The sequence below is a fragment of the Drosophila nasuta genome, chromosome 3 (assembly GCF_023558535.2).
Source record: "Drosophila nasuta strain 15112-1781.00 chromosome 3, ASM2355853v1, whole genome shotgun sequence".
NCBI lineage: Eukaryota > Metazoa > Arthropoda > Insecta > Diptera > Drosophilidae > Drosophila > Drosophila nasuta.
This window is the reverse complement of record NC_083457.1, coordinates 14,545,935-14,568,914: the sequence shown is the minus strand read 5'-3', so window position 1 is coordinate 14,568,914 and position 22,980 is coordinate 14,545,935. Positions and strand designations below refer to the sequence as shown.

The following is a 22,980-nucleotide window of genomic DNA, read 5'->3' as shown; positions in this document are numbered from 1 at the left end:
GCATCCCCGCGCATACTCATTGAAGGAAGAAGATGCTAATTTCACATTAGCTCGAAATACAGCGCACAAATAACTCGCTATATATAGTTAAAAAATATATAGTATATTAATTACCGGTATATAAATCAACATGTTTACATTGCGTCGCATTAGTCAACGTCTAAATCCAAAGCAAATCGAGTAAGTTCCATAGTGAAAAGTGCCAGAAACTTTGACGTCTTTTCGACTGCAACATTGCATAAGATTGCATATAAATAAAACGGTGCCCTAATTATATTTAATTTGCAGACAACTAAGAATGTCGCATGTCGGTGAACTGGGAAGTGGAGCAGGCAAAGGCGGTGGCGGTGGTGGATCCATTCGCGAAGCTGGAGGCTCTTTCGGCAAAATGGAAGCAGCACGCGAAGAAGAGTTCTTCTACAAGCAGGTAATCCGACTTAAATAAATACTGATTTATAAAAGACATCCTTTAAATACGTGTTTATAATCGCAGCAAAAGGAGCAGCTAAAGAACCTCAAGACCAAGACAGACACCAAACCAGATGCCAACAAGAAATAAGATTAACCAACAGCAATTTAGTTTCTGTAGATGTGTTTTTTATGGGTAAACAAACAAAAAAAGACTTGCCTTGTGAATGTCAACAGCAAACAGCTGACGACTTCATGTGGTTACTAACGAAATTGATTACAAATTATAAAAAATAAAAGTAAAAGAACTGAAAACTATTGAAACCTAATTCATGGGGGAGAGATCAACATTGACTTTTAAGTTCTGTCATTTGTTGTTTACGAATTTGCGGTGAGAGTCAGCTGTCGTTGATAATTGATAGCGAATGTTTGTTGTCGAGACTGATAAGCGCAAAGAGAGCGGTGCTGATTAAACAAAATCTGCCTAGAGGCTGAATTGGAAAGCAAATTAAAAACAGTTATCACCGGTTAAGACAAGAGTGTGCATTCCGATGGCGGCCTCCATACAAAACAGCCTGAAAGTTGCGCTGAGGAAGCGCATGAAGCAGCTGCTCAGTTGCATAACACCTGAAGCACGCCAGCAACAATCCCAAGCAGTGACCGCAAAGGTAAGCCTAGAAATAATGTCTTTAAATCCAGCTAAGCAGCTGATCTTTTGGCTTGACAGGTGCTGCAGAATGAGGCATTCCGTCAGGCGCAACGTGTCAGCATTTATTTGAGCACCAGCGATGAGCTGGACACCACTGCCATCATCTGTGAGATGTTTCGCCTGGAGAAGCTGGTCTTTGTGCCTAGCTATCAGGGCAGCAAAATGAAAATGGTGCGACTGCGTGACATGAACGAATACGAGAACTTGCCACTGACCAAGTGGAACATTAAGCAGCCAGACTTTAAGGAGGCACGCGAGGATGCCATGACAAATGGTAAGCTAGATTATATAGCTATAGTCAGCACTTTACTAAGCTAAGTATTTCAGGCCATGGCATTGATCTCTTCATTGTGCCCGGCGTGGCATTTACACGCAACGGCGATCGTCTGGGTCACGGTATGGGCTACTATGACAAATACTTGGCGCAACATGCCGACAAGTATCCACACAAGAAGACCATCATTATGGCGTTGGCACTCAACGAACAGATCGTTGGCAGTGAGGAGCTGCCCATGGATGATCATGATGTGCGTTTGCAATTTGTTGTTACAGAGAATTCTTAAGTTTTAATCACATTACGTACAAAATTTTATATAAATCGAATATAGTAAATATATAAACAATACACATTTCTAAATGCGCGTGCCTAGGAGATGCGGCTGCCTGGGAGTAGATGCTCTTGCTGATGATCCTAACGCAAGTAGGGGGGCCTGGAACGCAGTCCACGACCACGCGATCGACCGCTGTAATGTGGCGATGAGTAGTGGGACTCGCTGCTGCTGAAGTGCGACTCGGCATTGCTAGATCGATATGGTGTGCCAGTCGACTCTGACCAGCTGGAAGGCGAACCAATACGCATCAGCTTCTTTTGCCTGCAAATTCAACATTGACTTCAGTGATTAACAATTCTTTGGTATAACAAATTTCATGTTCTTACCTGTATGCGGCTGCCGCTGAGATGCGTGAGCCGCGATTGCGTCCCACACGAGAACCTCGCAGCATTGAAGGTATTTTGTTGTAGCCCGTTGGCCCAGTGGGCTGTGCACCGCATGTCTCCAGTGCCAGGAAATCGTCCACATGCAGCGAAGGGGGTCGCGATGTATTTGGCGGCCTGGAGCGGAACAAGTCGCCTCGCGATGGCGGCGGCCGTGCAAATCCGCGTCCACGTACTGCAGACACAAACATTTTCTTCTCTGGTCTCCCTGTAGCGGGCTCCACTTCAACACGTCGTGTGCGGAAACAGGGCGCTGTGGGTGTCATTTCGCGATTGGATTGCGGTGAACCCGACAGATGCAATACGCGCTTGCAGTCGCCCGTGAGATTCAGATCGGGATTCAGGCAAGCATTGGCCAAATCGGTCAAGTCGCAGGCAATGCGCTCATAAAGCGGCTCATTCATATCCTCAATAACCTCAATGGGCAGCGGCTCTAACCAGTATCGTGCAGTAAGCTGTGCGTTTTCAGCTGTTGCGCAGAAGCGTGTGAAAATGGGACGTGCCTCGTACTGAGTGACAATGCCCTCCGCTTGTGGCAGATATGGCTCCACATTGAGTGGCCCAGTGACAGCAGCATTGATGCTGCCCGCTGCATTTGCCTCGCCTTCGACAGGTGCATCTGCGACTGGCGCAGCGGCTGCTGGCGTTTCCTGCTCCTGCTTGGAAGCGTAGAGCATAATGAGTTGTTTTAAGTCACAAACGGCAGCTTCATTGGCCACCGCCTTGTGCTTCTCCAGCACTTTGAGTATGCGCTGCAAGACGGGCGGTTTGTCCAGCTCTACATCTTGGAACTCGAGCAGCTGCGCAAGTTCTGTTGCGCCTAGTTTGAGCGTGCGATGTGGCATTGATGACATGGTTGTGGGTGGCTCAATTTGTGTCAACGAGCGCAGAAGTAGTATCAATGATTCAATGTTTGCATTGAACTCGACCGTCTCGTTGTGCAGTATAACACGCTCCATCCAGGCCTGAAACTCACTAATCTTCTGTTTCAACAATTGCGCCAGGTGATAAAATGTGAAGCTGAAATGCAAAAAAGAAGAATCAGTAGACCATTACAAGCAAATGGGAAGTTGCAACTTACTCATGCTCAGTGAGTATGACGAGATTGCGCACTGCCAGAATGGATATGCCGTGTGTTACCTCCACGCTGGCCAGATTGCTAAACACCGCATCGATGATGCGTGGTATCAACTCTTTGGGTGGCAAAGCGGCTGACAAATTGAGCGCTGGCTGTGCTGTTGACTTATGCGAGATTAATGAGATACCCGAATCGAGAAAACTATCCAGTATGCGATGCACTGCCTCCTGGCAATTGGACACGGTTTCGTTGAACTCATTCAGTGACAATAGCGATTGAAAAAGTTCCCAGAATTTGCCCGATAGTATGGACAACATGGAGCTCTTCAGTGGCGCAAAAGCGCATAAACGCGTAGAGAAACGCAGCAGTCGCTCTAGATTTGTGGTGGGCATGCAGTTGGCAGTCTGATACTCAGTAACCAAGAGTTCCATAATCGTCTTGGCAATGAGTAGTGTCATATTCGGCGCCAGATCTGATAGTTGCATGCAAACACGCTGCAATAACTCGGAAAGTTGCGGAAAACTCGATGGGGCCAACGCCTCGACCAGTTTAGCAATCTGTCCGCTCTGTGGATGAAGATGAGCGGACCATAGTTTGCGCTCTGTGATCAGACGTTGCTTGTGCTGTGCCTTCAGTTGGTCGCACAATGGCTGTGCCATGGGCAGCGGGAGCGGCAAGAGTTCTGCCAACAACTTTAGACCGGGTATAAAATTAGCGGGACCATCAATGTTCTTGAGCACCTCGCGCACCATTTGTGTCCACAGCGATTTGTGCAACGACTCCTCGTCCTGCTCGTGAGGCTGTGTATAAGCCAGAAGTGTTTGCACCACCTCCAGTTTGCATTGTTCGACCTCCGCGCCAGCTTGACAGCGGGTGGGATAATAGTAGAGCAGGAAATAAACTTTTACGAGATGATCGATAGCCGTCAAGTCCTTGTAGGTGCCATCGCGACACAGTATGGCATAGGAAAGCAGTTCGCGAAGTATCTGCAGCGTGGGTAACATGATCTGACAGCAGTGCACGCCCTGTATGGTCATCAGGGCAGGTGAATGCATGCCTGGTTGCTCGAAATAGGTGCAGAGACGCTCCATGATCTGAATCATCAGCTGCACACCATCCGCTGCATATAGTTGAAGTGCAACAAAGCGGTGCTTCAGCTCCTCGGTGCCCAGGCGCTTAGATTGCTTAATGCCGGGCGGCGGCGTTGCCTTGGTGGTAACCAGATAACGTAGTATGCGCAGAGCCATGATTAAATCACCTGGAAATGTGGTCAAATAATCGAGAGAGCGTCCAATTACTTCCACTAGCGGCATTATGTCATCGTAGATGAACACATTGATGGCTTCCAAAGGTTTCATGTACACATACATCTCCTGCAACACAGCCGACACTGAGGGCTCAAAGGTTTCATGATTCTTGGCCAGCTCCAGGATGACAGCGCCATGCTCAATGAGATAATCAAGCTGTTCACAATAACGGACACATGCGTCGACCATGTCGACGGCATAGCTAAGCACGGGACTCTTGTACTTGGTGCCCGGAGAGCTCAATTGACGCTGCGATTGCAGACGCTGCTCCTTCTTGATGAGGTCCATGAATATCTTGAGATTATTGTTCAATCCCAGCACCTCAATGGTATGCTGACGTCCAGCGGGATCGCAGGTTTGTGAATAGAGAGCATGCATATGCGTGGCCAGTTTGATGGTGTCATATTCTGGTGCTGCTGCCGTGTACACAATAGCATCCAGATGGTAACGCGTCTCCACTTTGTAGGCCAATTCAATACCCAGGCGAGCCAAACGTGGCAAAACGGGACGCAGAATACGTCCAATTTGCTGGAAGACATTGCCCGCAAATACGGGATTTGATTCGGTTTGCACAGCCACATCGATGGCTACAGTTGAGACATCAGACTTTTCTTCACCTTCCTTTACCGAGCCATCTGAGGTATCCATCGGCTTATCCGTCTCTTCTTTCTTAACTGCTTAGAAGGAAATCAAATTACAATTTGATAGCTAATTAATTCCGTCTCTACTCACCTTCCTGTGCCTGTTCCATGCTTGTGTTATGGCTGGGATCTCTGGGCACCTCGTCCAGTCCGAGCAGTATAGCGACTATGAGTTGCGTCACTTCAAAAGCATCATCCACAAAGTAATCGATGCCCACATGCGACTTGAGCATGGCATGCATTAGATCCAATGTGCACAGGAATGTTGTGGCTGGCAATTCCTTCGAATTGCTTAAGATTAGCAGCAGCGATTCCGCCAGTGAAAGCTGTGAGAAGTACGCTTGCAGCGCATTGGCAAAGCTGCGCTGTGCACTGGGATCAGTGACCAGTTCAAACTTCTTGGAGACGGGCAGAAAGCGACGCGGTTGCTGAAAACTTAACTGATTGGCCAACAAAGCATCCATAAGCATCTCAAAGGCAAACTCTATTTGTTGATACACTTCCTGCGGCTGTCGTTCCATCTTACGCACAAAGAGCTGAGTGCAACTCTTTCTCACACTCTCCAATGCCTCGTAGAGATGCAGTTTCTTGATGATGGCCTGCAGAGCGTATTTGGTGCGGGTCAACTTAGCTGTCTTTATTGATTCGACTATCTGCTGATAGCCTTTGGTTTTTTCGGCCAGAAAGTGTTTAATGCCCGCCTGAGTATCCAGCATGGAGTACACAGCTTTCAGCAGCTGCAGTTTTATCGATAGAGCCATGTAGGGTTCATGATACAGACTAAAGATAGCTGCGAATGGATCAAAGTTGTGCTGCTCCAGAAGATCTTTGAACAGTGGCTCATAATTGCATAGCAACTCGGCCATGCGAGCTCCTAGTTTAATGTGTCGTATCTTAAAAGCGGGCTGAGGTTGCATGCAGGCCGCTTGGAAGCTTAGTGCTATCTGCAGCACATTGGCAGCCTGTCGCAGATGGGATTCATCGTTTTTGAAGAACTGTTGCAACACGAAGTTACGTCGCTTGTAGTGTTGCGTCAAGTAGCCCAGCTGATTGTTTAACTGCTCGCCAAGGTAGACAAACTGCTCACGTTCATCGACAGTCACGCCACCGTGCTCCTCATTGAATGCGCTCACATTGTCCCAACGAATCTGCAGTGATAGTTTTTTGAAGAGCAGTCGCAGTGTATCCAGCTCTTTGCTGAAGTGCGCCTGTAAATCGCCTTTGTAGTTCAACAAAGGACGCTGCCATGGCTCGAAGGCGTCTATAGCTGGCGGCGCTGCAGCTGCTGCTGCCTCAAGCTCTCTTTCATATTCCGCTGCAGCAGCTGCGTCGACGCCATCGTCCTCGTCTTCCTCGTCATCGCCTATAATCTCGTCATCACTCAATATGGGCTCAAATTGTTCTTGTGGTGTATCGGAACGTTCCCGTTCGCGTTCACGTTCCTCCTCCTCGCGTTCACGTGGCAGCGACTCTGAGGATCGTCGGTAGGTATGCGAACTCTGCAGCTTATAATGCGAACGAGTGTCGTCGTCATCATAATCCATGGTATCCGGTGAACGAGGTCTGGTGGGCGAATCAATGGATACGGGTGGCGTGCGTGGCCACTTGTGCTCGTCGGCATCAGAGCGTGAGCGTTCCGATCGCTTGCGCCGTGAACGGTGACTCGAGTACTCTGGCGAACGCGACCAATCTCGCGGAGCCTTGTCTCGAGAGCTACCATAAATGAGAAAGATTAATGAATGCTTATATTAGCAATATTTTCTATATTACCATCGCAGGTATTCCCTATCGTTGCTTTCCGAATGTGTGTGCGTGCGAAGTGGCGGCGGTGAATGATCCGTGGAATGCGTAGAACGTCGAAGGCGACGCAATTCTCGCTGCTCCTCGTCCGCATGCTGATGGTAGTGATCACGTGACATGCCGTACTCGATGTCATCGTGCTCGTAGTCGCTCACACTAACGCTGGCCTTGTGCGCCGTCGTCACAAGCATCTCATTAGGCTCAGACCAGCCATCTTTCAATCCATCGTCGGGCAGCAGAGCATTATGCGCAGCTTCGCCGCTTAGATTGCACATCTCGGGACCTACGATGGCCGGTTCGCATGGAAGTGTTGGGCTTGCAATAGGCTCCGTTACCGAATTCGTCAGAACGCCGTAGACAGCGAGGGTTATTGCACTGTACCAGCCACGCAGGACAAGACCATCGGTGGGAATCTTCTCCTGCGAACAGTCCAGATGTATGCAGTCGTTCTGATTGTAGCGCAGTAAGCCCAAAATCTCGAACGCCGATGCGCCCGGCATGCCTAAATCATTTACAAAGAATTCCAGGTCGAATTTCGAGGGATTCGTGGCGCCCAGACGGACGCCACCTGGAAAATCCGCTTGCACTCGGGCGCCAAGGGGAATAATGCGCACTTGTGTTATAAACACCGGTTTGGGGAACTGCACCAAGTCCAGATTGATGTCCTTTTAATGTCAAACAAATGGAAATACAATAATTAATTTTACATGTGTATTTAACTCTGTGAAAATGCAAATTGTGCACTTACAGTAACTTCTTCGTGCGAGAACGTGTCAAAGAACAATAGCTCAGCTCCATCGTCGGCGTCGGCCATTTTGGCTTAACACAATATTTTACAGCAGAGTTGTAAGAACGAATGTACTTTTCTTATATTAAGTAAATTTACTTTAACAAATAAACAAGCGTCCGTCGGCAATTTTTGTAAGAATTTGCTTAGTGTGACCGTTGTTGCATTATGTTAACAAGTAGGTAAACAGCGATGCCAGCAAACAGACTAGCGGCGTTGCCATTACTAAAAGTAGTACACTGCCTAAGTCAAAACAACAAGTGCATATCTAACAGGAACTAATTTAGTAATATTTAAGAATTATATTAAAAGAGGAAATAATTTAGAACTAATTTTTAAAATTTTGAATATTTATCTAATTATCGATATATTTATTAAAAGCAAATTGCAAAAGAGTGGCAATATTAAAAGCAACCGGCTTAAAGCTTCTGCCACACTGCCGCCATACAAGTTTCATACGCTGAAGAGTCAGGTAAGATTTTTGCGCCACAATAAAAATTCCGCAAGGTACAAATACATATGCGCATTTATACATAATTTTTTGTTTTCTTAATGTGCAAACAATAAACAAAAGCGCTAAATATATACACTCACATTTGGATACATACGGTTAACCACCTCAAGATATTCATGTATCTATTTATGCAGCTTTTCTTTGTTGTCTTTTTTCATTCGTCAACTGCAACGGGGCTTCATAGAACAAAATTCTTGCGGATCATTGTTACTTTATAAAATTTCTGTATTTTTCTTTGCAGTTTTCACAATTTTTATAACTAATTGATCAGAATGTTTGTAGTACGTCGTAGTTCCCGTTTGTACCCAGCAGGAGTGCAGTGAGTATATCTCATAGCTCTAATTAAATGCTAATTATCCGTCAGCTCTATACATACATGAGAAATTAACAGTTAAATTGTATTACAAAACTCTTTTTCTCACTAACACGCATGCTATACGTAACTTTCATAAAGTAAAATTACTACTGATAAGATATACTCAATTGGAAACCCGAAATTCATTTTCGTTTGACCCGGCATGTGTGAATGTGATTGTGTGCTTGTGTGTGTGCTTGCTGACTTCACTATTACATAACAAGTGCAGACAAATAAGCTGATATGTGTGATTTTTCCCCCCTCCCCATAGGCTGGCTAAGATGAGCGGTAGCCAAGTCGGCGACTTGGGTAGCGGCGCCGGCAAAGGCGGTGGCGGTGGTGGCTCCATTCGTGAGGCTGGCGGTGCCTTTGGAAAACTGGAGGCCGCCCGTGAGGAGGAATACTTCTACAAGAAGGTGAGTGAATCGAATTACCAGCTGTGCTAGACATAAATATTTACAGTTTATTTAAATAGCGTGAATTTTGTGTACATAAATATGTGCTTTTTTGCTAAGAATGATACGTTCAAGTTTTGCGAGAATATACTAAAAAATCTAGAACGATCGCGTGCATTGACCCAAAGTGGCAACACTGGCGGCGATTTGAAAGTCAAGCTTAGTGACAAGGCAAACCATGGAACAACTCATGAATGCCGCATTTTTGAATGCGGAAATTGATTTCCTTGTAGTTGAGTCCGGGACCGAAAGCCTTTTGCAATCGATTCGACATTGCCCAGAGTTCCTCCTTACCCTCGTGGTTTCGAACGATTTTCAGCCCGCTGACGAATTGCAATCGATGCTCGTCTTGAATGAGCAACACCAGGTTTTTACGAGTGTAGGGCTGCCGTATGTTCCAGGCCATAATACTGGATGGTTGCACCAGACCGCAGAGCAGCATGCCCGTCTCACTCATCGCTGTGCCCACACACTGGCTGCCTCGCTTGCCAAGCACCACAAACTGATCCAATGCAATGGTGACATCGTTTGGCTTCCAATTGTTGACATTCCACAGGCTAGCATTGTTGACCACTCGCAATGGAACAGCCATTTGGATGTCGCTGGACAACGAATGGAAATACAACATGCGTTCCGACTGCTCAGCCAGACCATGTGGAGTTAGAGTTAACGCTACGCTGCCATCCCAAAGCTCAAAACTTTCGCCCGCCACGGTGAAGGTGCCAAATTCCTGGACCGGAAAAGTGAACTTGTTCTCAATGCGCCAGGAGTTCTGCGTGGCCATGTCGTAAACCACAATGCCGTGGCCAATGGAGTCCGCCATATAGATGTGTCCGACATCACAGTTGTGGTCATCCAATTCGATGGTGATGGTAACAAAGCGACTCACGTTCATCTTGAATACACCTATGGGCAAGCGATAGTGATGCACCACGTTGCCGCTGGCCAAATCGATGGCATACACCTGAGGCGCACAATGCTGGACAAAATCAATCTCACCACTGTCCAAGATCCACATTCGTCCACACTCATCGATTTGTGTTCGGAATACCGAAGTGAGGCCATTGCAGTCGGCACCATGGGATTGATGCCATTCGTAGTTGGGATAGGCACGCAGTTCGGTGCCATTCGCTCGCACCTCGTTGGTCACGTAGGCCAGAGAGAAGGGCACACCTTTGCTAAATCTCGGAATGGTCACAAAAATCGAAGGCGTTTTGTCTCCGTCTGAAAGGCGGTATTATTGGGTCAATATATATCTGTTTATCTGTGTGTGAGATTATGCAGATTGCGGTTCTCTGATAAATTTTAACAACTTAATGCCGTTTAATTAGTGCAACCGGTTTCAAGTTTGAGTTACGACGGACAGAGCTGTCGTCAGCTTGGTGGGGACTTTTCTGACTTACGTGTGTAATAAACATCCACATCGAGGGGCACGACACTGTCCGGGATGTAGAGTCCTTCTCGAAGCACACGTTCGCGCTCGTGTTCCGTTGGAAATCCAAACTCAAGGTTGCGCGCCTGAAATACGCTCTCTAGCGCCTTGGAATCGTAACCACCGCCAGGACCCGTGCTGTATTGTCCTGTTGCAATGGCCAGACAGCAGCTGACTAGCGTTATGATCCTTATGCAATGGGTACGCTGCATCCTTTCACTTTCGCACGTTGTGCTCAATGTAACGCCTAAATGGTAACTGCGACTGCGTTGCCAGCAAACGGCGCATGTCTTTCTAATCTGCCAATCGGCACCAGCAGCTTCGGCGGCAGCAGGCAACGAGTAACCAACCAGACCTGGTCAATTGGGTCAGCTTGCTTGGCGTTAAACTGGTTTAAGTGCACATTAATAGCGTGCATTGAAATTCTCATTGTGGCGATTTGTTTGCGTCCACTCTCAATTAACAACAATAACAATATTAATCAGTTTAAAAACGAAAAAAAATACCTAAAACCTTATGAAAAACATAAAAAAAAATACAAAAAGTAAGCTGCGCAATTTGGTTGTCTAATTATGCACAACTTCCAGCGAACTTCCAGCCAGTTTCCAGCTTCCACATTGTGGTGCTGCACATTTGCATCAAAGTGGATTGGAGTCCATTGGCCTCTTACGTATTGCAAGCTTATTTATAAATCATATATACACTACTTTGTTGCTTTGCGGCTCGATCAGCATGTTAACACCTCGCTGTCTGTTCGTTTTACACGAGCTATAAAATGCATAGAAGAGTGTTATAATATACTGACGTTTTAGATAATTTTAAAATGGTGTCGATACAATCAAATAACATAATCTAATTAGTAATATTATTATTACATTCAACATTGAATTATGTATTTCATAAAGTTTTAAACACCAAACTCAGCTGGAGATTGCAATCATTAATTTATTATCAAGTCGCAAACAGATCAGTTTTTCGCAGAGCTAACTTTAGGAACGAGTTTTGAATACAGTTTTAAAGCTAACAAGTCTTCGTGTGTTCCAATCTATGTGACACTAAATTGCAAATGTTAAATAATGATTAATTGTTATGAGCATGAGGTGTCACGCAGTCGCATAGACTCAACTCTAGTTTTCTCACTTGCTTTTATGGCAAAATAAATGAGTTTCCTGTTTTGTGTACGTCTCTTTTCATTTCTTTTGGGAGAGTATTAGCGTTTCGCATTTGTTATACAACAATTAGATAAATTTATGTTTTCGCCGGATCCGGTTTTATTAGTTTTGGCTAACGAAATTCAATTTTGAATTCCCCGACTTCCACGTGTCCGTGAATCGTCTCTCTTCATCTGCTCTTCACAATGTCGCAGCATCTGCGATAAGACGAACTTGAACTTTGTAGCAAGATGATTTGCAACAAAATTTTATGGTCGAATTTGATAGCATGTTAATATTATGGTGTATTTTATTGATTCCATCCTATTGGGTTAACTAAATGCGATTAAAATGGTATAAAGACTAGAAACTAAGTGAAAATCAGACGATTGGTCAGATCATCATCGCTGGCAAAGAATACGCCGCTGTGAATATCATCAAGTGGGCGACGCAATATGCGGAAATTCACCTCGTTGGCATTTATTGTGCCGGCGGCAATTTTCTGGAAAAAAAAAATGAAATGAACTTGACATTGCAACAAGGTTAAAGAATTGAGCAGAGTTCACTCACCTGAAAACGATTGGAGAGCATCCAGAGCTCCTCCTGGCCGCCATTATTGCGCACAACTTTCATGCCGCTGACAAACTGCAACTCATCGGCCTTGGCTGGCAGATTGCCAAAATTTCGTGTGGTATACGGTGTGTTGACATTCCAAGCAAACAACTTGATTGGATTGAAGGCGACGCAGTACAGATTGCTGCGACTGTCGAAGGCTGAGGTGGCACATTCGCTCTTGCGCCTGCCCAGCAGCTTGAACTGATCGGCCATGGCATCGACACCGTTTGCCCAATTCGCGCGATTGTTTAGCACATCCAATGGCACAGAATACTCGCTGACACTGGCCAGCGGATGGAAGTAGAGATTACGCTTATCATTGTTTACCGTAAAGATGCCGTCCATCAGAATAAAGCTCTCGCCAGCAATGGTGTGCAGGCCATGATCGGGATCGGGATACATGAAACGGTGCTCGGCACGCCAAGCAGCGTTCGCACTGTGATCGTAGATAACGAGACCGTGATAGCTGACGTCCGGCACGTAGATCATGGTGCGTGCACAGTTGCCACGCGGTGGCGGATCTTGCACCAACAGATTGGGAGCAATGAAGAGCGAGGCTCCCGCTGTATATGTATCATTGGGGAAACGGAAACGATGCAGCAAAGTATCCGTATTCAAATCGAACTGCAGCAACTGTGGTGCACAAAGCTGCGAGCCACCAATGTTGCCCGAATCAATGACCCACATCTGATTGCACTCTGTGATCTGTAAAGTTATTCAAATTAAGTACAGCTACAGCAGCAGCGAATACTTGCGTGACTTACGGATACACGGAAAGCGGAGGTAATGCGATCGCAGTCATCGCCGTTGTTGTTGTGCCAGGCAAAGTTCGGATACGGCTGCAATTGCGGTCCATTATTAGCTTGCTCATCGGAAACGGTGGCCAAAGTGTATGGAATTCCTGTGACAAAGCGTGGAATGGTAACGAAGATGCGTGCCTGACCGTTGGGCAAATAATGGGGCTGCACATCAATGGGAGTGCCATTCTCCGGCACCAAATTGCCGGCGGCTTCGGCCTGCTGACGATCCTGCGGATTGGCAAAGCCGTACTCCAATTGCTGCCAACGGTTCACCGTCTCCACAGTGCGCACCGGACGCAGGCCACCAGGAGGACGTCCAGATCCCGGACGACGCGCATCAGTGTCAGCAGGAGATGCGAAGGTTGATGTGTAGCTTCGCCGTTGAGCCAGAGTTGGGTCAAAAAATAACCAGAACAGCGGCAAGAGCAGCAGCAAAGTATTGCGTAGTCGTATCATCTTCAATTGGTTGCTCAATTGTCAATGCTCGGTTGGGACGTTGTGAATGGTCAACGCGGCTTATCAACAGTTTTTATAGAATATTATTTATGTTTGTTTTGCTTTTTCGTTATTATTATTAATTTTATTTATTTTTGGTTTTGTTTCGCTTCTTTTTTTTCGGAACTGATAATTGTTTTATTCAAGGGTCTGGGTCTGTTCTCTGTGCCTCATTGAAGCTTGTTGACATTTAATTAGCTGTATTTGAGTTATGGACTACTCGCGTATTTGGCCAGTTGTATTAACAAATTCACCTTGAGTTCAAATTCTACTTTCTCAAAACAATTGATTTAAAGCAAGCACTCTTGGGTCACGTTTGCGACTCTTTGGCTGCCAATTAACAACTAAAACGGGCTCGGAAGCATCGCAGTCCAATAACCGATACAGAATCAGGTTCAGGTTAAGTTTCAGCTGAGGATGACAGGCAGATGCCTCAGTTTCAGTTTAACTCAACAAAACAACACTGCTGCGTGCTGCTGTTGACGATGTTTTTCCCGCAATTTATTAGCAGCTTGCTTTGTCGTCTCTTATTTGACTTTTATGCGTTCGCTCTCTCACCTTCTCGTTCTTGGCCAGATAATGATATGGCTAAATCGCATGAGCAACACGATTCCACTCGACTTGTCTCTTCGCTTGAATTTGGGAATTTTGTATTTGTTTGTATGTATTTTTACGTATGCGTGCTAAAATATTTTTTAACTTAATATTCTTATTCGTATTCGTGTCGTCGTTAGTCAGGCAATGGAAATTACGACCCATGGCTAAGCGACTTTATAATGCAGGGGAGGTTCTCAATTATCGGCAGGTTATAATTAGCTATTTGTGCATTTGTCAATATTGTCATTGTGCCATAAATTACATTTAAAATTTTGCATATTCATCACCACACAATACTAAATTTGTTTTGTATAATTGCGTTTTGCAGCAACGCGAGCAGCTAGATCGCTTGAAGAACGACCAAATCCATCAGGCTGAGTTCCATCATCAGCAGATCAAAGAGCACGAGGAGGCCATCCAGCGTCACAAGGAATTTCTCAACAATTTGCACAAGTGAACACATCACGACGGGGAGATGACAACTTAAAGCTTAACTTAAAGTCTAACAATCTATTTGCGAAACACTTTACATTTAAATGCATTTCTCTATGTTTACTAATATTTTATATTGTTGGTAAAACGATTCTATACACGACTCTAATTTCGGATTGTTCAGTGCTTAAATAAAAATCGTTTTTAATATCGGCTTGTTTTTGTATTTTGCGTAAAACTGGAAATTAATTGCTTGGGTAGCGTATTTAATTCCGTAATTTGTGTGTTAGGGTCGTCAACCGGTTTTTAATTTCCACAGGTATTTAAATTTCGTGTTGTTATTTTTTAGACTAACCCAGTCTATATAGTAGAAGTGTGAAAGTTTAGAAAGTGGCGTATTATTAGCGATACAATAGATCCTTCTATAGAGAATTGCAAATGCTTAAGAACTCTTAAACTGGTTTGATGTGTTTACATTATTAATCAACAACTTTTTTATGCGTATGTAAACGCCATTCATTAAAATATTTACGATTATTTGTATTTATTCACGCTCACCTGTAAATTAACGCTGATTGTTCTTTCTCACTTCGCTTACGGAAAGCTGTTGCTTTTCGATTATCGTCTTAAAAATAAGGAAACATTTAATTGTTACCTTATTACTGGAATTTTTTGTTTTATTAATTGATTGATATTACACAATTAACAATAACACGATATAATACTTGCATCACTTTTATATGTGACATCTTTTTATAGGTCAGTGCTAAGTTGCTCATCAGCCAGCTGCAATAACTGCTGCTCCTAAAAGCATGCAATACTTTTGAGTCGACGCTTTATAGGTCAGAGCAAAGTCGCTGCTCAGCTAGCTGCAGTTAAATGATTCGCCTGAAAGTAGGCAACACTTTTTGCTGTGCTTGCCGTACAGTAGCGTCCTCCGCTAAATAAAGTGTCTTACTCTGTTATCAGTTAAATTTGTTATTTAGAAAGTAAACAATTTCCTATTGTCACTTTCAGTTTTACAAAATATTAGTTTCTTATATATTTCGACTCTTTCATTTCAAAATTGATTTAAGTGCTTATAAATAATAAATTGCGGAGAATCGCAGAATGTCAAAGTTAATTCGAAAATTTCTAAGCCAAACCAAAGATCTTACAAATTGGTAAATTATTTAATGTACATTGCAAGTGATATGGTATTTAAATGTTTTCAACTTTAGGAAATACTTGATAAAAAGTAATTTTAATTTGGTCAACAGTCTGGATCTAAAATTGGAAGAGCTGCGTTTGGTAATAGAATATAAAAGGCGTAAGATAATATTGTATTAATATTGTTTTTATTGAGTAGGAACGTTCTCAGCTGGAAGCGCGCTCCAAGACGCTGTTACAAAAGCAGCGATCCACAGAATGCATGTTGACAGATTTAACGCGCAGCATCAAACAACTTGAATACGACATTGTACAAATGCAAAAACCAAAAGCACAAAATATTGCTTCTGCACCTGAGGAGGAGGAGATCAGAGAGTCACGACGCGCATCCAACAGTCAGCGAAAGGGATAGAAAGACTGAAAGAGATAGCTTCTAGTCGGGGATCTCACTGTGCTTATCAGCTATACATATGAACTTTTCAGAAATCACTTGCGGGACTTCACCGTTCCGAACTGAGGCATATATAGAGAGCTGCTGTTCGACTGTGCTTAGTAGTTCAACAAAGTGTTGCGGTAGAACAACATGAAATTCATTACAATCTGCAGTTTGCTGTTGGTGCTCTGTGCTGTGGTCGGTCTTGTGCCCACCGCCTTGGCCACGCCTTCGCGTGACAGTGGTGGCAACAGTTGGCGAGGTGGATCTCCTGGATCTGGACGCATACAAAATCGGCCTTTCATTTACGATGCGCCTATACGACGACCTGGTCAACCCGAGACTAGGTACGCCTAACTTTGAGGCGTGTTCTTAATTCGCGAACAAAAATATAATATTTGTATTTATGAAATAAACTTAATATACTTATAAAACAAAAAACGATTATCTGGTGTATCAATGTATCAAAATGTGTATCTCCTAATAAGTCAACAAAGGATCAATTAGTGCATCAGTGTATCAAAATGTTTATCTCTTAGTCGTTAGCCTTTCTTTACCTTTCAAATTTATATTGTTGTTCTTTTCAGAGCTTGTTAAATTCGTTTTCTAGTTTTACAAAATTTCTAAATTTACGGTTCGTCATAAAATGGCTCAGTTTATGCAAAAAGTATTTACAACCTATAGATTATTGCAGTCCCATCAACTGTGCTGTCAGCAAATGATTAAGTAAGTGTTTTGCTTATTTATTCGAAGGGTAATTAGTGATACAAATAACGACCTCTAGATACTCTGAAAAGATATTTAAATTGGCCACGGCACAAGATAATGTGAATTTCTTGAAATCGGTTGGTTTGCATTTTTCTGTGTATATTTCAGACACAATCGTTAATTGCAACTCGATTTCATTTAGCAACGCGAGAATCTAAAACAACTGCGAAATAAAATAATCAAGGAAAGGGTTTCGATAAAGGAGAAAATGAACCAATTGGATGAACAAATCGAGAATATCAAAAAGAAAAATAGTGGTCGAAATATGAAGGATGACGGATTAAAAAAATAATTGATATATGGATTTTGTGTTAATCATGGCAACAGTTGTTCTTCTTTTCTTTCTACTCTTTCTGCTGTCAGTTCGAATTTTCGAATTTAAATATTATTTGTACAACAGCTTTCATGAAAATTTCGGTGAACTAATGGAACGACTTCTAAATTCATTATGCAGAACTACTCCAAGAATACTGCAGCTGCAAAGAAGTCAGTTTCAGCAAAGTGTCAAGTGAGTTTTAAACAAATTTTCTGTTTATAAATTTATTTTCCAGTATGCTGCTCTTTAGGTATTATCGGATTAACGACGACAGGGCCGCTTTAAAGCAGGTTAGTAATGAATATTATCGCGAAATTTGTGCTATTTTGTGATTCTTTCTCAGATACAAAAACAACTTGGTTTTTTGAAGAGCAAAGCAATTGATGAGCGGCATCAACTTGATGCCAAAATTGCTGAATTACAAAAGCGGATCGAGCGCGTGAAGCGTAAGATGCGAAAAGTTGATAAGGAGTCCAAAAAGAGTAAAAAGTAAACTCGAAATTATTAAGGAAAGTTGAGAAAAAGAAAATCCGTTTCTCTTCAAGATTGCAGCTACAAAAATATTTAAAAAACATTAAAAATGTGCATCATAGATTGTATATTTTTCCCAATAATTTCTCTCATTTGGAAAGTTCAATAAATACAATATTGCATTTAATTTTGAGTTTTTCCGTTGGACATTTTAGTAACATGAATAATTTTCAACTGCACCCGAAAGTATGCTACAAAATATTAATTTTAACGCACAGAAGCTGCCCGAGTTGGAATTTATACTTGTGACGTTTATTTAGTTAATTCAAATTTGTTTCAACATATTAGCTTTTCAAAAATCTTCAAATTTTCGATGTTTTAATTTTTTTTATTTTGAATTATCTAATTTATTTTTTATCCCGCGTTTTGGGAACCTCAAAATTCACAGTAAATTGAAGCCATGAATCACATCGCCATGCAAATTTCCTCATTGTGTGCCAAAATTTTGCAACCACATCAAAATTTTGTTCAACACATTGTCAGGTGAGATATTTTGCTCATTGACTTAAAGGAATTTGAATGAATTTAAACGAATCTTAGGTACTCAAATAAAATCCGTGAAGCGGGAAAAGCCAAGGAAAATGTTCACTTTTTAAAACAGGTTTAAATCTTTATCGATTTGCATTGGAATTTTTAATAATTTATTTTCTATATAATTTTTAGCAGCGAGCGCAACTGAAGGAGTTACAAAAAAAGATAGCTCTCAAAAAAGATGAAATTAAAAAGAAAATAAATAACCTGGATTCACAAATTGAAGAAATTAAAAAGAAGAATAGACGGGAGAAGAAAAAAGAAGAAGATCAAAATTAATATATTAAATATGAGTTTATCATTTTTTTAAAAATAAAACCCAAAGTATGGGTCTTTAAATATTGTTTTGAAATTATAAAATATCGCATTATTTATTATGTTCCCGGATATCTTCGACAAAGCGAAAAAACATTTTACGGAAACCTACATTCAAATTGATAAACTACACAAACTTCTATTCTAGAAGTCTATGCATATATTCTCAAACCAGATATCATTTTAAAATTATAGTACTTTTCTGTCGATTTGGAAATACGCTTTTAATTTATCTCAAAATCGTCTTCGTTTTCGTCTCTTCAATATGATAAGTTCATTTGGCGTCCCACACCGAAGTGTTTTTACCCTATTGAAAAGGCCAGGAATCTGGAGTACACAACACTTTAAGTGAGTTCTTAACTGATGTATTAAGACAAATCGAATCTATTAACGATCGCTGCTTAGATATTATGCCAAGGAAATTTATGAGCGAGGCAAAGCTAGAGAGAATACGTACTTTCTTAAAATTGTTAGTATTTCAAAGTAAGACTCGCCATTTCAAAGCTAATAATCTTTAATATCAATAGCAATATGATCAGTTAATTAGACTAAAAAACAAATTTCTGAAAAGACGCGAGCAACTGGATAAAGCAATCGAAGAATTGACAAAGGCTGAAAAAGAACGTTGAAATACAAAGCTGCGACAAATTCTACTAAAGAATCAAACGATATTTATTTATATATCTTCTCAGTAATCCATGAAAATAATTTCTTACTTAACTTATTGAATTCGAATTTGGAACTTAGCTCAAAAGATATTTCTTATACAATTCTAAATTTGAATACTGCTGGAAGATGGAAAGTTTATTTGGATTTCGGTTTAAAAGTACTGACAACTTTTTGAAGCCACAGCGTTTATTCTATGGTCGCGAGTAAGTATAATGTAGTCTATGAACATTTCTTCCAATAACCAAGTCAATTACAGATACTCTAAGAAAATATATGAAAAAAGAATTGAAAACGATAATGTCTATTTTCTGAAATTGGTGAGTAGTGCATTTAGAGCCCAAACACCTAATAATACTCTCTTTATTCAAAAGCAATATGATCAATTGGTTGTATTGGTGAAGGCAAAATTCAGGGAACAAAAGAAACTCAAAAGGAAAATCAATAAATTGATCAGCCAAATCCAAACTGTTAAGGATAAAATTGATGAGCAAGAAAATAATTCTAGTGAAATCGATTTCTAAACCGTGCCGTTTTCGTTTCCTTGTCAATCCCAGTAGGCGCCTAAAAAAAGAAAAGAAAAAAACATTTGCTTTCTGCTTAACTTTCAGATGTAACCATTATTCGAAATTATAAACAAGTTTACGAATATCTAAGATTTTATTTTGTATTTGATTTGATTTTTTTTTGTCTGTCCAAATTCTAAGGATGCAGCCAGCTTTGCGATTGGTCAAGACTTTATTTTTTTCGAAAAACATCAGAATGTGCAGCATGCGCTCATATTGTAAGAAAATTCAACGATGATGGACACGATAGAGCTAGAGCCTTGGAAAATTCGCACTTTTGGAAAATTGTCAGTAGCGAAAGTGATATTTTATTAACATTAATATAAATACAACTTTATGCACTCTCAGCAAATTGAACAACTCAGACAACTGCGTTCGAGGATGGTTCAGAAAACAAGATCTGAGACAATGAAGGATGAGCAAAATCTGAATAGTCAAGATCAGCGAAAGCAAGTAACAAAGTAAACAATTGAATTCGTTTATGGTTGATGAAGTAAATGTGGACAAAATGTAGTAAGCATTGGCATTTTAAACAAAATTTTGCAACACAAAATTAAAGCACAAAATTTCAACAATGCTCAGCTGTATCAGGCTCAGATGTGTGGCAGCTCATCCCAGACACTGGGGAAATCGGTTTCCACAACAGCTGCGCCTGTTAACAGACGAGGAAAGTAACAAGAATCGCGATAAGAAGGTACACTAAGAATACATTTTATATTCCATATTTCCATTTATTTTCCTCTCTTTTAGTATGGAAAACTTTGGAATAAACAAATTGGGGAATTGGTTCGAGTAAGTAGTAAACAATTATCTCTAATCTTACAGTAATCTATGTTTTATAGAAGCGCAACATGCTGGCGTTGATTGGCGAGTATGTTGAGCTGCAGGAGAAGTATGTGGACTCCAGGCTACGCAGCAATAAAATGCTAATCGAATTGGCCAAAGCTGTGTGGAGTTACGAAACCTTATCCCATGGAAAGAGCCAATGATATAGATAAAAAGAAAAAAACACTTTCGTAATCGAATCGATATATATTATTGTTGATTTTTTATTCAAAATAATTTGCATTTCTCATTTACAATCTGAAGCCAATAAACAAATTAAAATGCTGCTTCCAAAGATGCGTTGCTCTTTGATAATGTTTAAATATATGTATATATATGTATGTATATATAATATATATATATATTGTTCGTGTATACGCTTAACAACATTTGAAACAATAAATGTATGTGTGTGTGTGTGAAGATACATGGAAATTAATATGGCATTTACAGGAAAAGACATCGCGACATTAGAACTAGACAAAATAAATACAAATCAGCATTCAAATTTCGATCAAATAATAATAATAATAATAGTAATAGATATGCGTAATATAGTGTATTTGTGTGTGTGTCTGTGTGAGTAACTTAGAACTAAAATAAGATAAAAAGAATTGTGCATTTCGTTAGTCGAACTCAAGTCAAAAAATATATAAGTATAGGTATAAGTACATTTTAAAATACATTTGTGGTAAGTAGTTTTATGTCAAAGTGGTGTGTGTTTAAGTGTGTGTCTGTGTTTGTGTGTACATTTGAGCAACTTGGAGAAGAGAGTTACAAGTACAACTACAACTACAACTAGAACTAAGTACGAACTAAAAACTTGAATGCGGGCGCGGGGCGTATTCCAAATAAGAAAAAATCACTTGACTTGGTCAAGTGCCGAGCCTTTTACCCTCCCCCTTCCTCTCTCTCTCATCACCCACGCCACAGCTGTCTATGTGTTTGCGTGTGTGTGTGTTGTGTATTGTAAGTGTGTGAGGTAGGCTGTCTGCATGGCTGTGCGTGAGTGAGAAAGAGAGAGCGAGAGTCCTTTGCAACTTTAAAATAATATGGCATACTTTTGTGCGCCGCTGCAGCTGCAATTGAAACGAGCTGCCATCTGTTATTTATCTGGCTGATCTGATTACATATGTGTGTGTTTATATGAGTGTGTGTGTATGCTTCTAGCTTTTAAATACTGGTCAAAAAAACAATGCCAGGAATGTTGTGAATGCAGCTCAATTTGTAGCGTGTGTCTGTTGTGTGTGTATCTGTCTGTGTGTCTGTCTCTGGTTACAAAAATCGGTTTGCTTAGCCTAAACTTTAACTTTAGCTACGCCCTACGTGCTAGGTGCTAAGTGCTACAAAAGAGTTACAGCTAAACAACTAAAACAACGATCCAGAAAAAACGATGATGATAATCAAAGCAATTAACAAACGCCGCATCGCGTCTCTAACTGGGCAACCGCTTGCTAGCCAATTCTTGGAGCTTCTGCAGCGCCAGCGTCTTGTTAATCTCGACAAGATCACGACTATGCTTGGCTGCCTGCAATTGTACCTCGAGTATCTTCATGCGCATCATGTGCTCCTTGCTCTGCATCTCCATGAACATGCGCATCTCAAACGAATTGCCAGCTGAGGTGGCCACAACATTGCTGCCACTGCTGCTTGCCACAACGCTGCTGACTCCGCTGCGCTCCAGCGCTTGACTGTCAGCGGTCTGTGGCACACTTGTCGTCATCGGCAGCGATGACTGTTGCTGCTGCTGCTCGTCACCAACCAAGCTGCTGCTGCTCGTGCGCTGACGCTTGGCCAACGGTTTGGGCAGCTCATCGTCATCCTCGTTGTTATTGTTGTTGTTGTTATTATTGTTGTTGTTGTGCTGTTGCAAGGCGGCAGCCTGTGCTTGTGCCTGTGCCTGATGCTGTTGTATGGCAGCAGCTGCTGCGGCCGCAGCGCTTGGGAATTGGCCACTGCGCAGTGCATTGAGCGCCTCCAGTGTGGCGGATATGTTGTTCATGTTGAAGCTGGGCTGAAAGCCAGACATGTCGCTGCCACTGGGCGGCATAAAGCCACCGCCAACGGCACTCGTGTCCAGCGCTGAGCCAGCCGGACTCTCGGGTTCGTGGAGGCCATTGCGACTGTGATTGGGCGAGACGCTGAGACGTTCCCCATTGACAGTGATGTCATTGCTGTGATTGTTATAGGTTTCATTAAAGGTCTCATTAGTCTCCTCCTCCTTGATGTCCACATCGCAGAGCTCTTGAGGGGGTGTGCGACTGCTATAAAAGTTATAAAAACCAAAACAGTTTAATAAAGATACTCATC

At 42.1% G+C, this 22,980-nt stretch overlaps 11 protein-coding genes across 18 annotated transcripts in view; 7 read left to right on the top strand and 4 right to left on the bottom strand.

Moving 5' to 3' along the window:
• The first annotated feature begins 25 nt into the window (after window positions 1–25).
• On the top strand, window positions 26–629 carry LOC132788478 (ATPase inhibitor A, mitochondrial). The gene is made up of 3 exons (XM_060795913.1): window positions 26–180; window positions 289–427; window positions 494–629. Exons 1-3 carry the CDS (start codon window positions 131–133, stop codon window positions 557–559), a joined length of 255 nt encoding a protein of 84 aa, XP_060651896.1. The 5' UTR covers window positions 26–130; the 3' UTR covers window positions 560–629.
• Window positions 630–941: 312 nt separating this feature from the next.
• Window positions 942–1,762, top strand: LOC132788470 (5-formyltetrahydrofolate cyclo-ligase). Its single transcript, XM_060795903.1, has 3 exons — window positions 942–1,076; window positions 1,136–1,391; window positions 1,445–1,762. The coding sequence occupies exons 1-3, from the start codon at window positions 960–962 to the stop codon at window positions 1,678–1,680; spliced, it is 609 nt and encodes a 202-aa protein (XP_060651886.1). The 5' UTR covers window positions 942–959; the 3' UTR covers window positions 1,681–1,762.
• Window positions 1,763–1,808: 46 nt separating this feature from the next.
• On the bottom strand, window positions 1,809–7,963 carry LOC132788460 (protein virilizer). The gene is made up of 6 exons (XM_060795890.1): window positions 7,686–7,963; window positions 6,908–7,602; window positions 5,229–6,850; window positions 3,193–5,170; window positions 2,055–3,131; window positions 1,809–1,989 (listed from the first exon to the last, which is right to left on the bottom strand). Exons 1-6 carry the CDS (start codon window positions 7,749–7,751, stop codon window positions 1,809–1,811), a joined length of 5,619 nt encoding a protein of 1,872 aa, XP_060651873.1. The 5' UTR covers window positions 7,752–7,963.
• A 157-nt stretch (window positions 7,964–8,120) lies between these two features.
• Window positions 8,121–14,780, top strand: LOC132788475 (ATPase inhibitor A, mitochondrial). The gene is made up of 4 exons (XM_060795908.1): window positions 8,121–8,196; window positions 8,480–8,557; window positions 8,865–9,009; window positions 14,467–14,780. The coding sequence occupies exons 2-4, from the start codon at window positions 8,511–8,513 to the stop codon at window positions 14,593–14,595; spliced, it is 321 nt and encodes a 106-aa protein (XP_060651891.1). The 5' UTR covers window positions 8,121–8,196; window positions 8,480–8,510; the 3' UTR covers window positions 14,596–14,780.
• On the bottom strand, window positions 9,021–10,760 carry LOC132788467 (protein yellow). The gene is made up of 2 exons (XM_060795898.1): window positions 10,452–10,760; window positions 9,021–10,272 (listed from the first exon to the last, which is right to left on the bottom strand). The coding sequence occupies exons 1-2, from the start codon at window positions 10,690–10,692 to the stop codon at window positions 9,209–9,211; spliced, it is 1,305 nt and encodes a 434-aa protein (XP_060651881.1). The 5' UTR covers window positions 10,693–10,760; the 3' UTR covers window positions 9,021–9,208.
• On the bottom strand, window positions 11,924–14,279 carry LOC132788466 (major royal jelly protein 1). The gene is made up of 3 exons (XM_060795897.1): window positions 13,011–14,279; window positions 12,202–12,951; window positions 11,924–12,133 (listed from the first exon to the last, which is right to left on the bottom strand). Exons 1-3 carry the CDS (start codon window positions 13,500–13,502, stop codon window positions 12,002–12,004), a joined length of 1,374 nt encoding a protein of 457 aa, XP_060651880.1. The 5' UTR covers window positions 13,503–14,279; the 3' UTR covers window positions 11,924–12,001.
• A 791-nt stretch (window positions 14,781–15,571) lies between the features above and the next one.
• On the top strand, window positions 15,572–16,294 carry LOC132788473 (uncharacterized). The gene is made up of 3 exons (XM_060795907.1): window positions 15,572–15,733; window positions 15,791–15,860; window positions 15,919–16,294. Exons 1-3 carry the CDS (start codon window positions 15,681–15,683, stop codon window positions 16,129–16,131), a joined length of 336 nt encoding a protein of 111 aa, XP_060651890.1. The 5' UTR covers window positions 15,572–15,680; the 3' UTR covers window positions 16,132–16,294.
• A 422-nt stretch (window positions 16,295–16,716) lies between these two features.
• On the top strand, window positions 16,717–17,894 carry LOC132788472 (uncharacterized). Of its 2 annotated transcripts, none has more exons than XM_060795905.1 (5): window positions 16,717–16,878; window positions 16,937–16,997; window positions 17,063–17,428; window positions 17,472–17,526; window positions 17,580–17,894. In XM_060795905.1, exons 3-5 carry the CDS (start codon window positions 17,220–17,222, stop codon window positions 17,727–17,729), a joined length of 414 nt encoding a protein of 137 aa, XP_060651888.1. In that variant the 5' UTR covers window positions 16,717–16,878; window positions 16,937–16,997; window positions 17,063–17,219; the 3' UTR covers window positions 17,730–17,894. The 2 variants fall into 2 exon arrangements, with proteins under 2 accessions (XP_060651888.1, XP_060651889.1); XM_060795906.1 differs by having other exon boundaries at window positions 16,724–16,878; window positions 17,487–17,526.
• A 173-nt stretch (window positions 17,895–18,067) lies between these two features.
• LOC132788477 (uncharacterized) lies at window positions 18,068–18,658 on the top strand. 2 transcript variants are annotated; one of them, XM_060795912.1, is made up of 3 exons: window positions 18,068–18,250; window positions 18,308–18,368; window positions 18,434–18,658. In XM_060795912.1, the coding sequence occupies exons 1-3, from the start codon at window positions 18,168–18,170 to the stop codon at window positions 18,575–18,577; spliced, it is 288 nt and encodes a 95-aa protein (XP_060651895.1). In that variant the 5' UTR covers window positions 18,068–18,167; the 3' UTR covers window positions 18,578–18,658. The 2 variants fall into 2 exon arrangements, with proteins under 2 accessions (XP_060651895.1, XP_060651894.1); XM_060795911.1 differs by having other exon boundaries at window positions 18,079–18,250; window positions 18,431–18,658.
• A 114-nt stretch (window positions 18,659–18,772) lies between these two features.
• Window positions 18,773–20,967, top strand: LOC132788476 (uncharacterized). 4 transcript variants are annotated; one of them, XR_009632629.1, is made up of 9 exons: window positions 18,773–18,961; window positions 19,019–19,082; window positions 19,141–19,485; window positions 19,539–19,599; window positions 19,654–20,132; window positions 20,194–20,355; window positions 20,428–20,539; window positions 20,596–20,637; window positions 20,688–20,967. XR_009632629.1 is itself a non-coding variant. In XM_060795909.1 (3 exons), the coding sequence occupies exons 1-3, from the start codon at window positions 20,420–20,422 to the stop codon at window positions 20,832–20,834; spliced, it is 309 nt and encodes a 102-aa protein (XP_060651892.1). In that variant the 5' UTR covers window positions 20,369–20,419; the 3' UTR covers window positions 20,835–20,967. The 4 variants fall into 4 exon arrangements, 1 of the variants encoding a protein (XP_060651892.1); XR_009632628.1 differs by having other exon boundaries at window positions 18,775–18,961; window positions 20,194–20,358; XR_009632630.1 differs by lacking the exon at window positions 20,428–20,539 and having other exon boundaries at window positions 20,194–20,358.
• Window positions 20,689–22,980, bottom strand: part of LOC132788464 (serine/threonine-protein kinase pakD) — a 47,722-nt gene continuing 45,430 nt past the window's right edge. For all 3 annotated transcript variants that reach the window (XM_060795894.1, XM_060795896.1, XM_060795895.1), the window contains exon 5: window positions 20,689–22,934. In XM_060795894.1, coding sequence (XP_060651877.1) covers window positions 22,106–22,934 — 829 coding nt within the window. In that variant the 3' untranslated portion in view covers window positions 20,689–22,105. The remainder of the gene's footprint in view (window positions 22,935–22,980) is intronic.

Excerpts from the sequence above, each read along its gene's own strand:
- LOC132788477 (XM_060795911.1), top strand. The coding sequence starts at position 18,168 with ATGAATCACATCGCCATGCAAATTTCCTCATTGTGTGCCAAAATTTTG. Across the intron at positions 18,251-18,307 it reads TTTGTTCAACACATTGTCAG|GTACTCAAATAAAATCCGTG; the intron begins GTGAGATATTTT and ends AACGAATCTTAG. Across the intron at positions 18,369-18,430 it reads ATGTTCACTTTTTAAAACAG|CAGCGAGCGCAACTGAAGGA; the intron begins GTTTAAATCTTT and ends TATAATTTTTAG.
- LOC132788467 (XM_060795898.1), bottom strand. The coding sequence starts at position 10,692 with ATGCAGCGTACCCATTGCATAAGGATCATAACGCTAGTCAGCTGCTGT. Across the intron at positions 10,273-10,451 it reads TGTGGATGTTTATTACACAC|ACGGAGACAAAACGCCTTCG; the intron begins GTAAGTCAGAAA and ends ACCGCCTTTCAG.
- LOC132788460 (XM_060795890.1), bottom strand. The coding sequence starts at position 7,751 with ATGGCCGACGCCGACGATGGAGCTGAGCTATTGTTCTTTGACACGTTC. Across the intron at positions 7,603-7,685 it reads TCTCGCACGAAGAAGTTACT|GACATCAATCTGGACTTGGT; the intron begins GTAAGTGCACAA and ends TGACATTAAAAG. Across the intron at positions 6,851-6,907 it reads GATAGGGAATACCTGCGATG|CTCTCGAGACAAGGCTCCGC; the intron begins GTAATATAGAAA and ends CATTTATGGTAG.
- LOC132788472 (XM_060795905.1), top strand. The coding sequence starts at position 17,220 with ATGGATTTTGTGTTAATCATGGCAACAGTTGTTCTTCTTTTCTTTCTA. Across the intron at positions 17,429-17,471 it reads CAGTTTCAGCAAAGTGTCAA|TATGCTGCTCTTTAGGTATT; the intron begins GTGAGTTTTAAA and ends TTTATTTTCCAG. Across the intron at positions 17,527-17,579 it reads ACAGGGCCGCTTTAAAGCAG|ATACAAAAACAACTTGGTTT; the intron begins GTTAGTAATGAA and ends ATTCTTTCTCAG.
- LOC132788476 (XM_060795909.1), top strand. The coding sequence starts at position 20,420 with ATGCTCAGCTGTATCAGGCTCAGATGTGTGGCAGCTCATCCCAGACAC. Across the intron at positions 20,540-20,595 it reads ACAAGAATCGCGATAAGAAG|TATGGAAAACTTTGGAATAA; the intron begins GTACACTAAGAA and ends CCTCTCTTTTAG. Across the intron at positions 20,638-20,687 it reads AAATTGGGGAATTGGTTCGA|AAGCGCAACATGCTGGCGTT; the intron begins GTAAGTAGTAAA and ends TATGTTTTATAG.
- LOC132788478 (XM_060795913.1), top strand. The coding sequence starts at position 131 with ATGTTTACATTGCGTCGCATTAGTCAACGTCTAAATCCAAAGCAAATC. Across the intron at positions 181-288 it reads CTAAATCCAAAGCAAATCGA|ACAACTAAGAATGTCGCATG; the intron begins GTAAGTTCCATA and ends TTTAATTTGCAG. Across the intron at positions 428-493 it reads AAGAGTTCTTCTACAAGCAG|CAAAAGGAGCAGCTAAAGAA; the intron begins GTAATCCGACTT and ends TTATAATCGCAG.
- LOC132788470 (XM_060795903.1), top strand. The coding sequence starts at position 960 with ATGGCGGCCTCCATACAAAACAGCCTGAAAGTTGCGCTGAGGAAGCGC. Across the intron at positions 1,077-1,135 it reads CCCAAGCAGTGACCGCAAAG|GTGCTGCAGAATGAGGCATT; the intron begins GTAAGCCTAGAA and ends TTGGCTTGACAG. Across the intron at positions 1,392-1,444 it reads CGAGGATGCCATGACAAATG|GCCATGGCATTGATCTCTTC; the intron begins GTAAGCTAGATT and ends TAAGTATTTCAG.
- LOC132788475 (XM_060795908.1), top strand. The coding sequence starts at position 8,511 with ATGTTTGTAGTACGTCGTAGTTCCCGTTTGTACCCAGCAGGAGTGCA. Across the intron at positions 8,558-8,864 it reads TTGTACCCAGCAGGAGTGCA|GCTGGCTAAGATGAGCGGTA; the intron begins GTGAGTATATCT and ends CCCTCCCCATAG. Across the intron at positions 9,010-14,466 it reads AGGAATACTTCTACAAGAAG|CAACGCGAGCAGCTAGATCG; the intron begins GTGAGTGAATCG and ends TGCGTTTTGCAG.
- LOC132788466 (XM_060795897.1), bottom strand. The coding sequence starts at position 13,502 with ATGATACGACTACGCAATACTTTGCTGCTGCTCTTGCCGCTGTTCTGG. Across the intron at positions 12,952-13,010 it reads CCTCCGCTTTCCGTGTATCC|ATCACAGAGTGCAATCAGAT; the intron begins GTAAGTCACGCA and ends ATAACTTTACAG. Across the intron at positions 12,134-12,201 it reads TGCTCTCCAATCGTTTTCAG|AAAATTGCCGCCGGCACAAT; the intron begins GTGAGTGAACTC and ends TTTTTTTTCCAG.
- LOC132788473 (XM_060795907.1), top strand. The coding sequence starts at position 15,681 with ATGTCAAAGTTAATTCGAAAATTTCTAAGCCAAACCAAAGATCTTACA. Across the intron at positions 15,734-15,790 it reads ACCAAAGATCTTACAAATTG|GAAATACTTGATAAAAAGTA; the intron begins GTAAATTATTTA and ends TTTCAACTTTAG. Across the intron at positions 15,861-15,918 it reads AATTGGAAGAGCTGCGTTTG|GAACGTTCTCAGCTGGAAGC; the intron begins GTAATAGAATAT and ends TTTATTGAGTAG.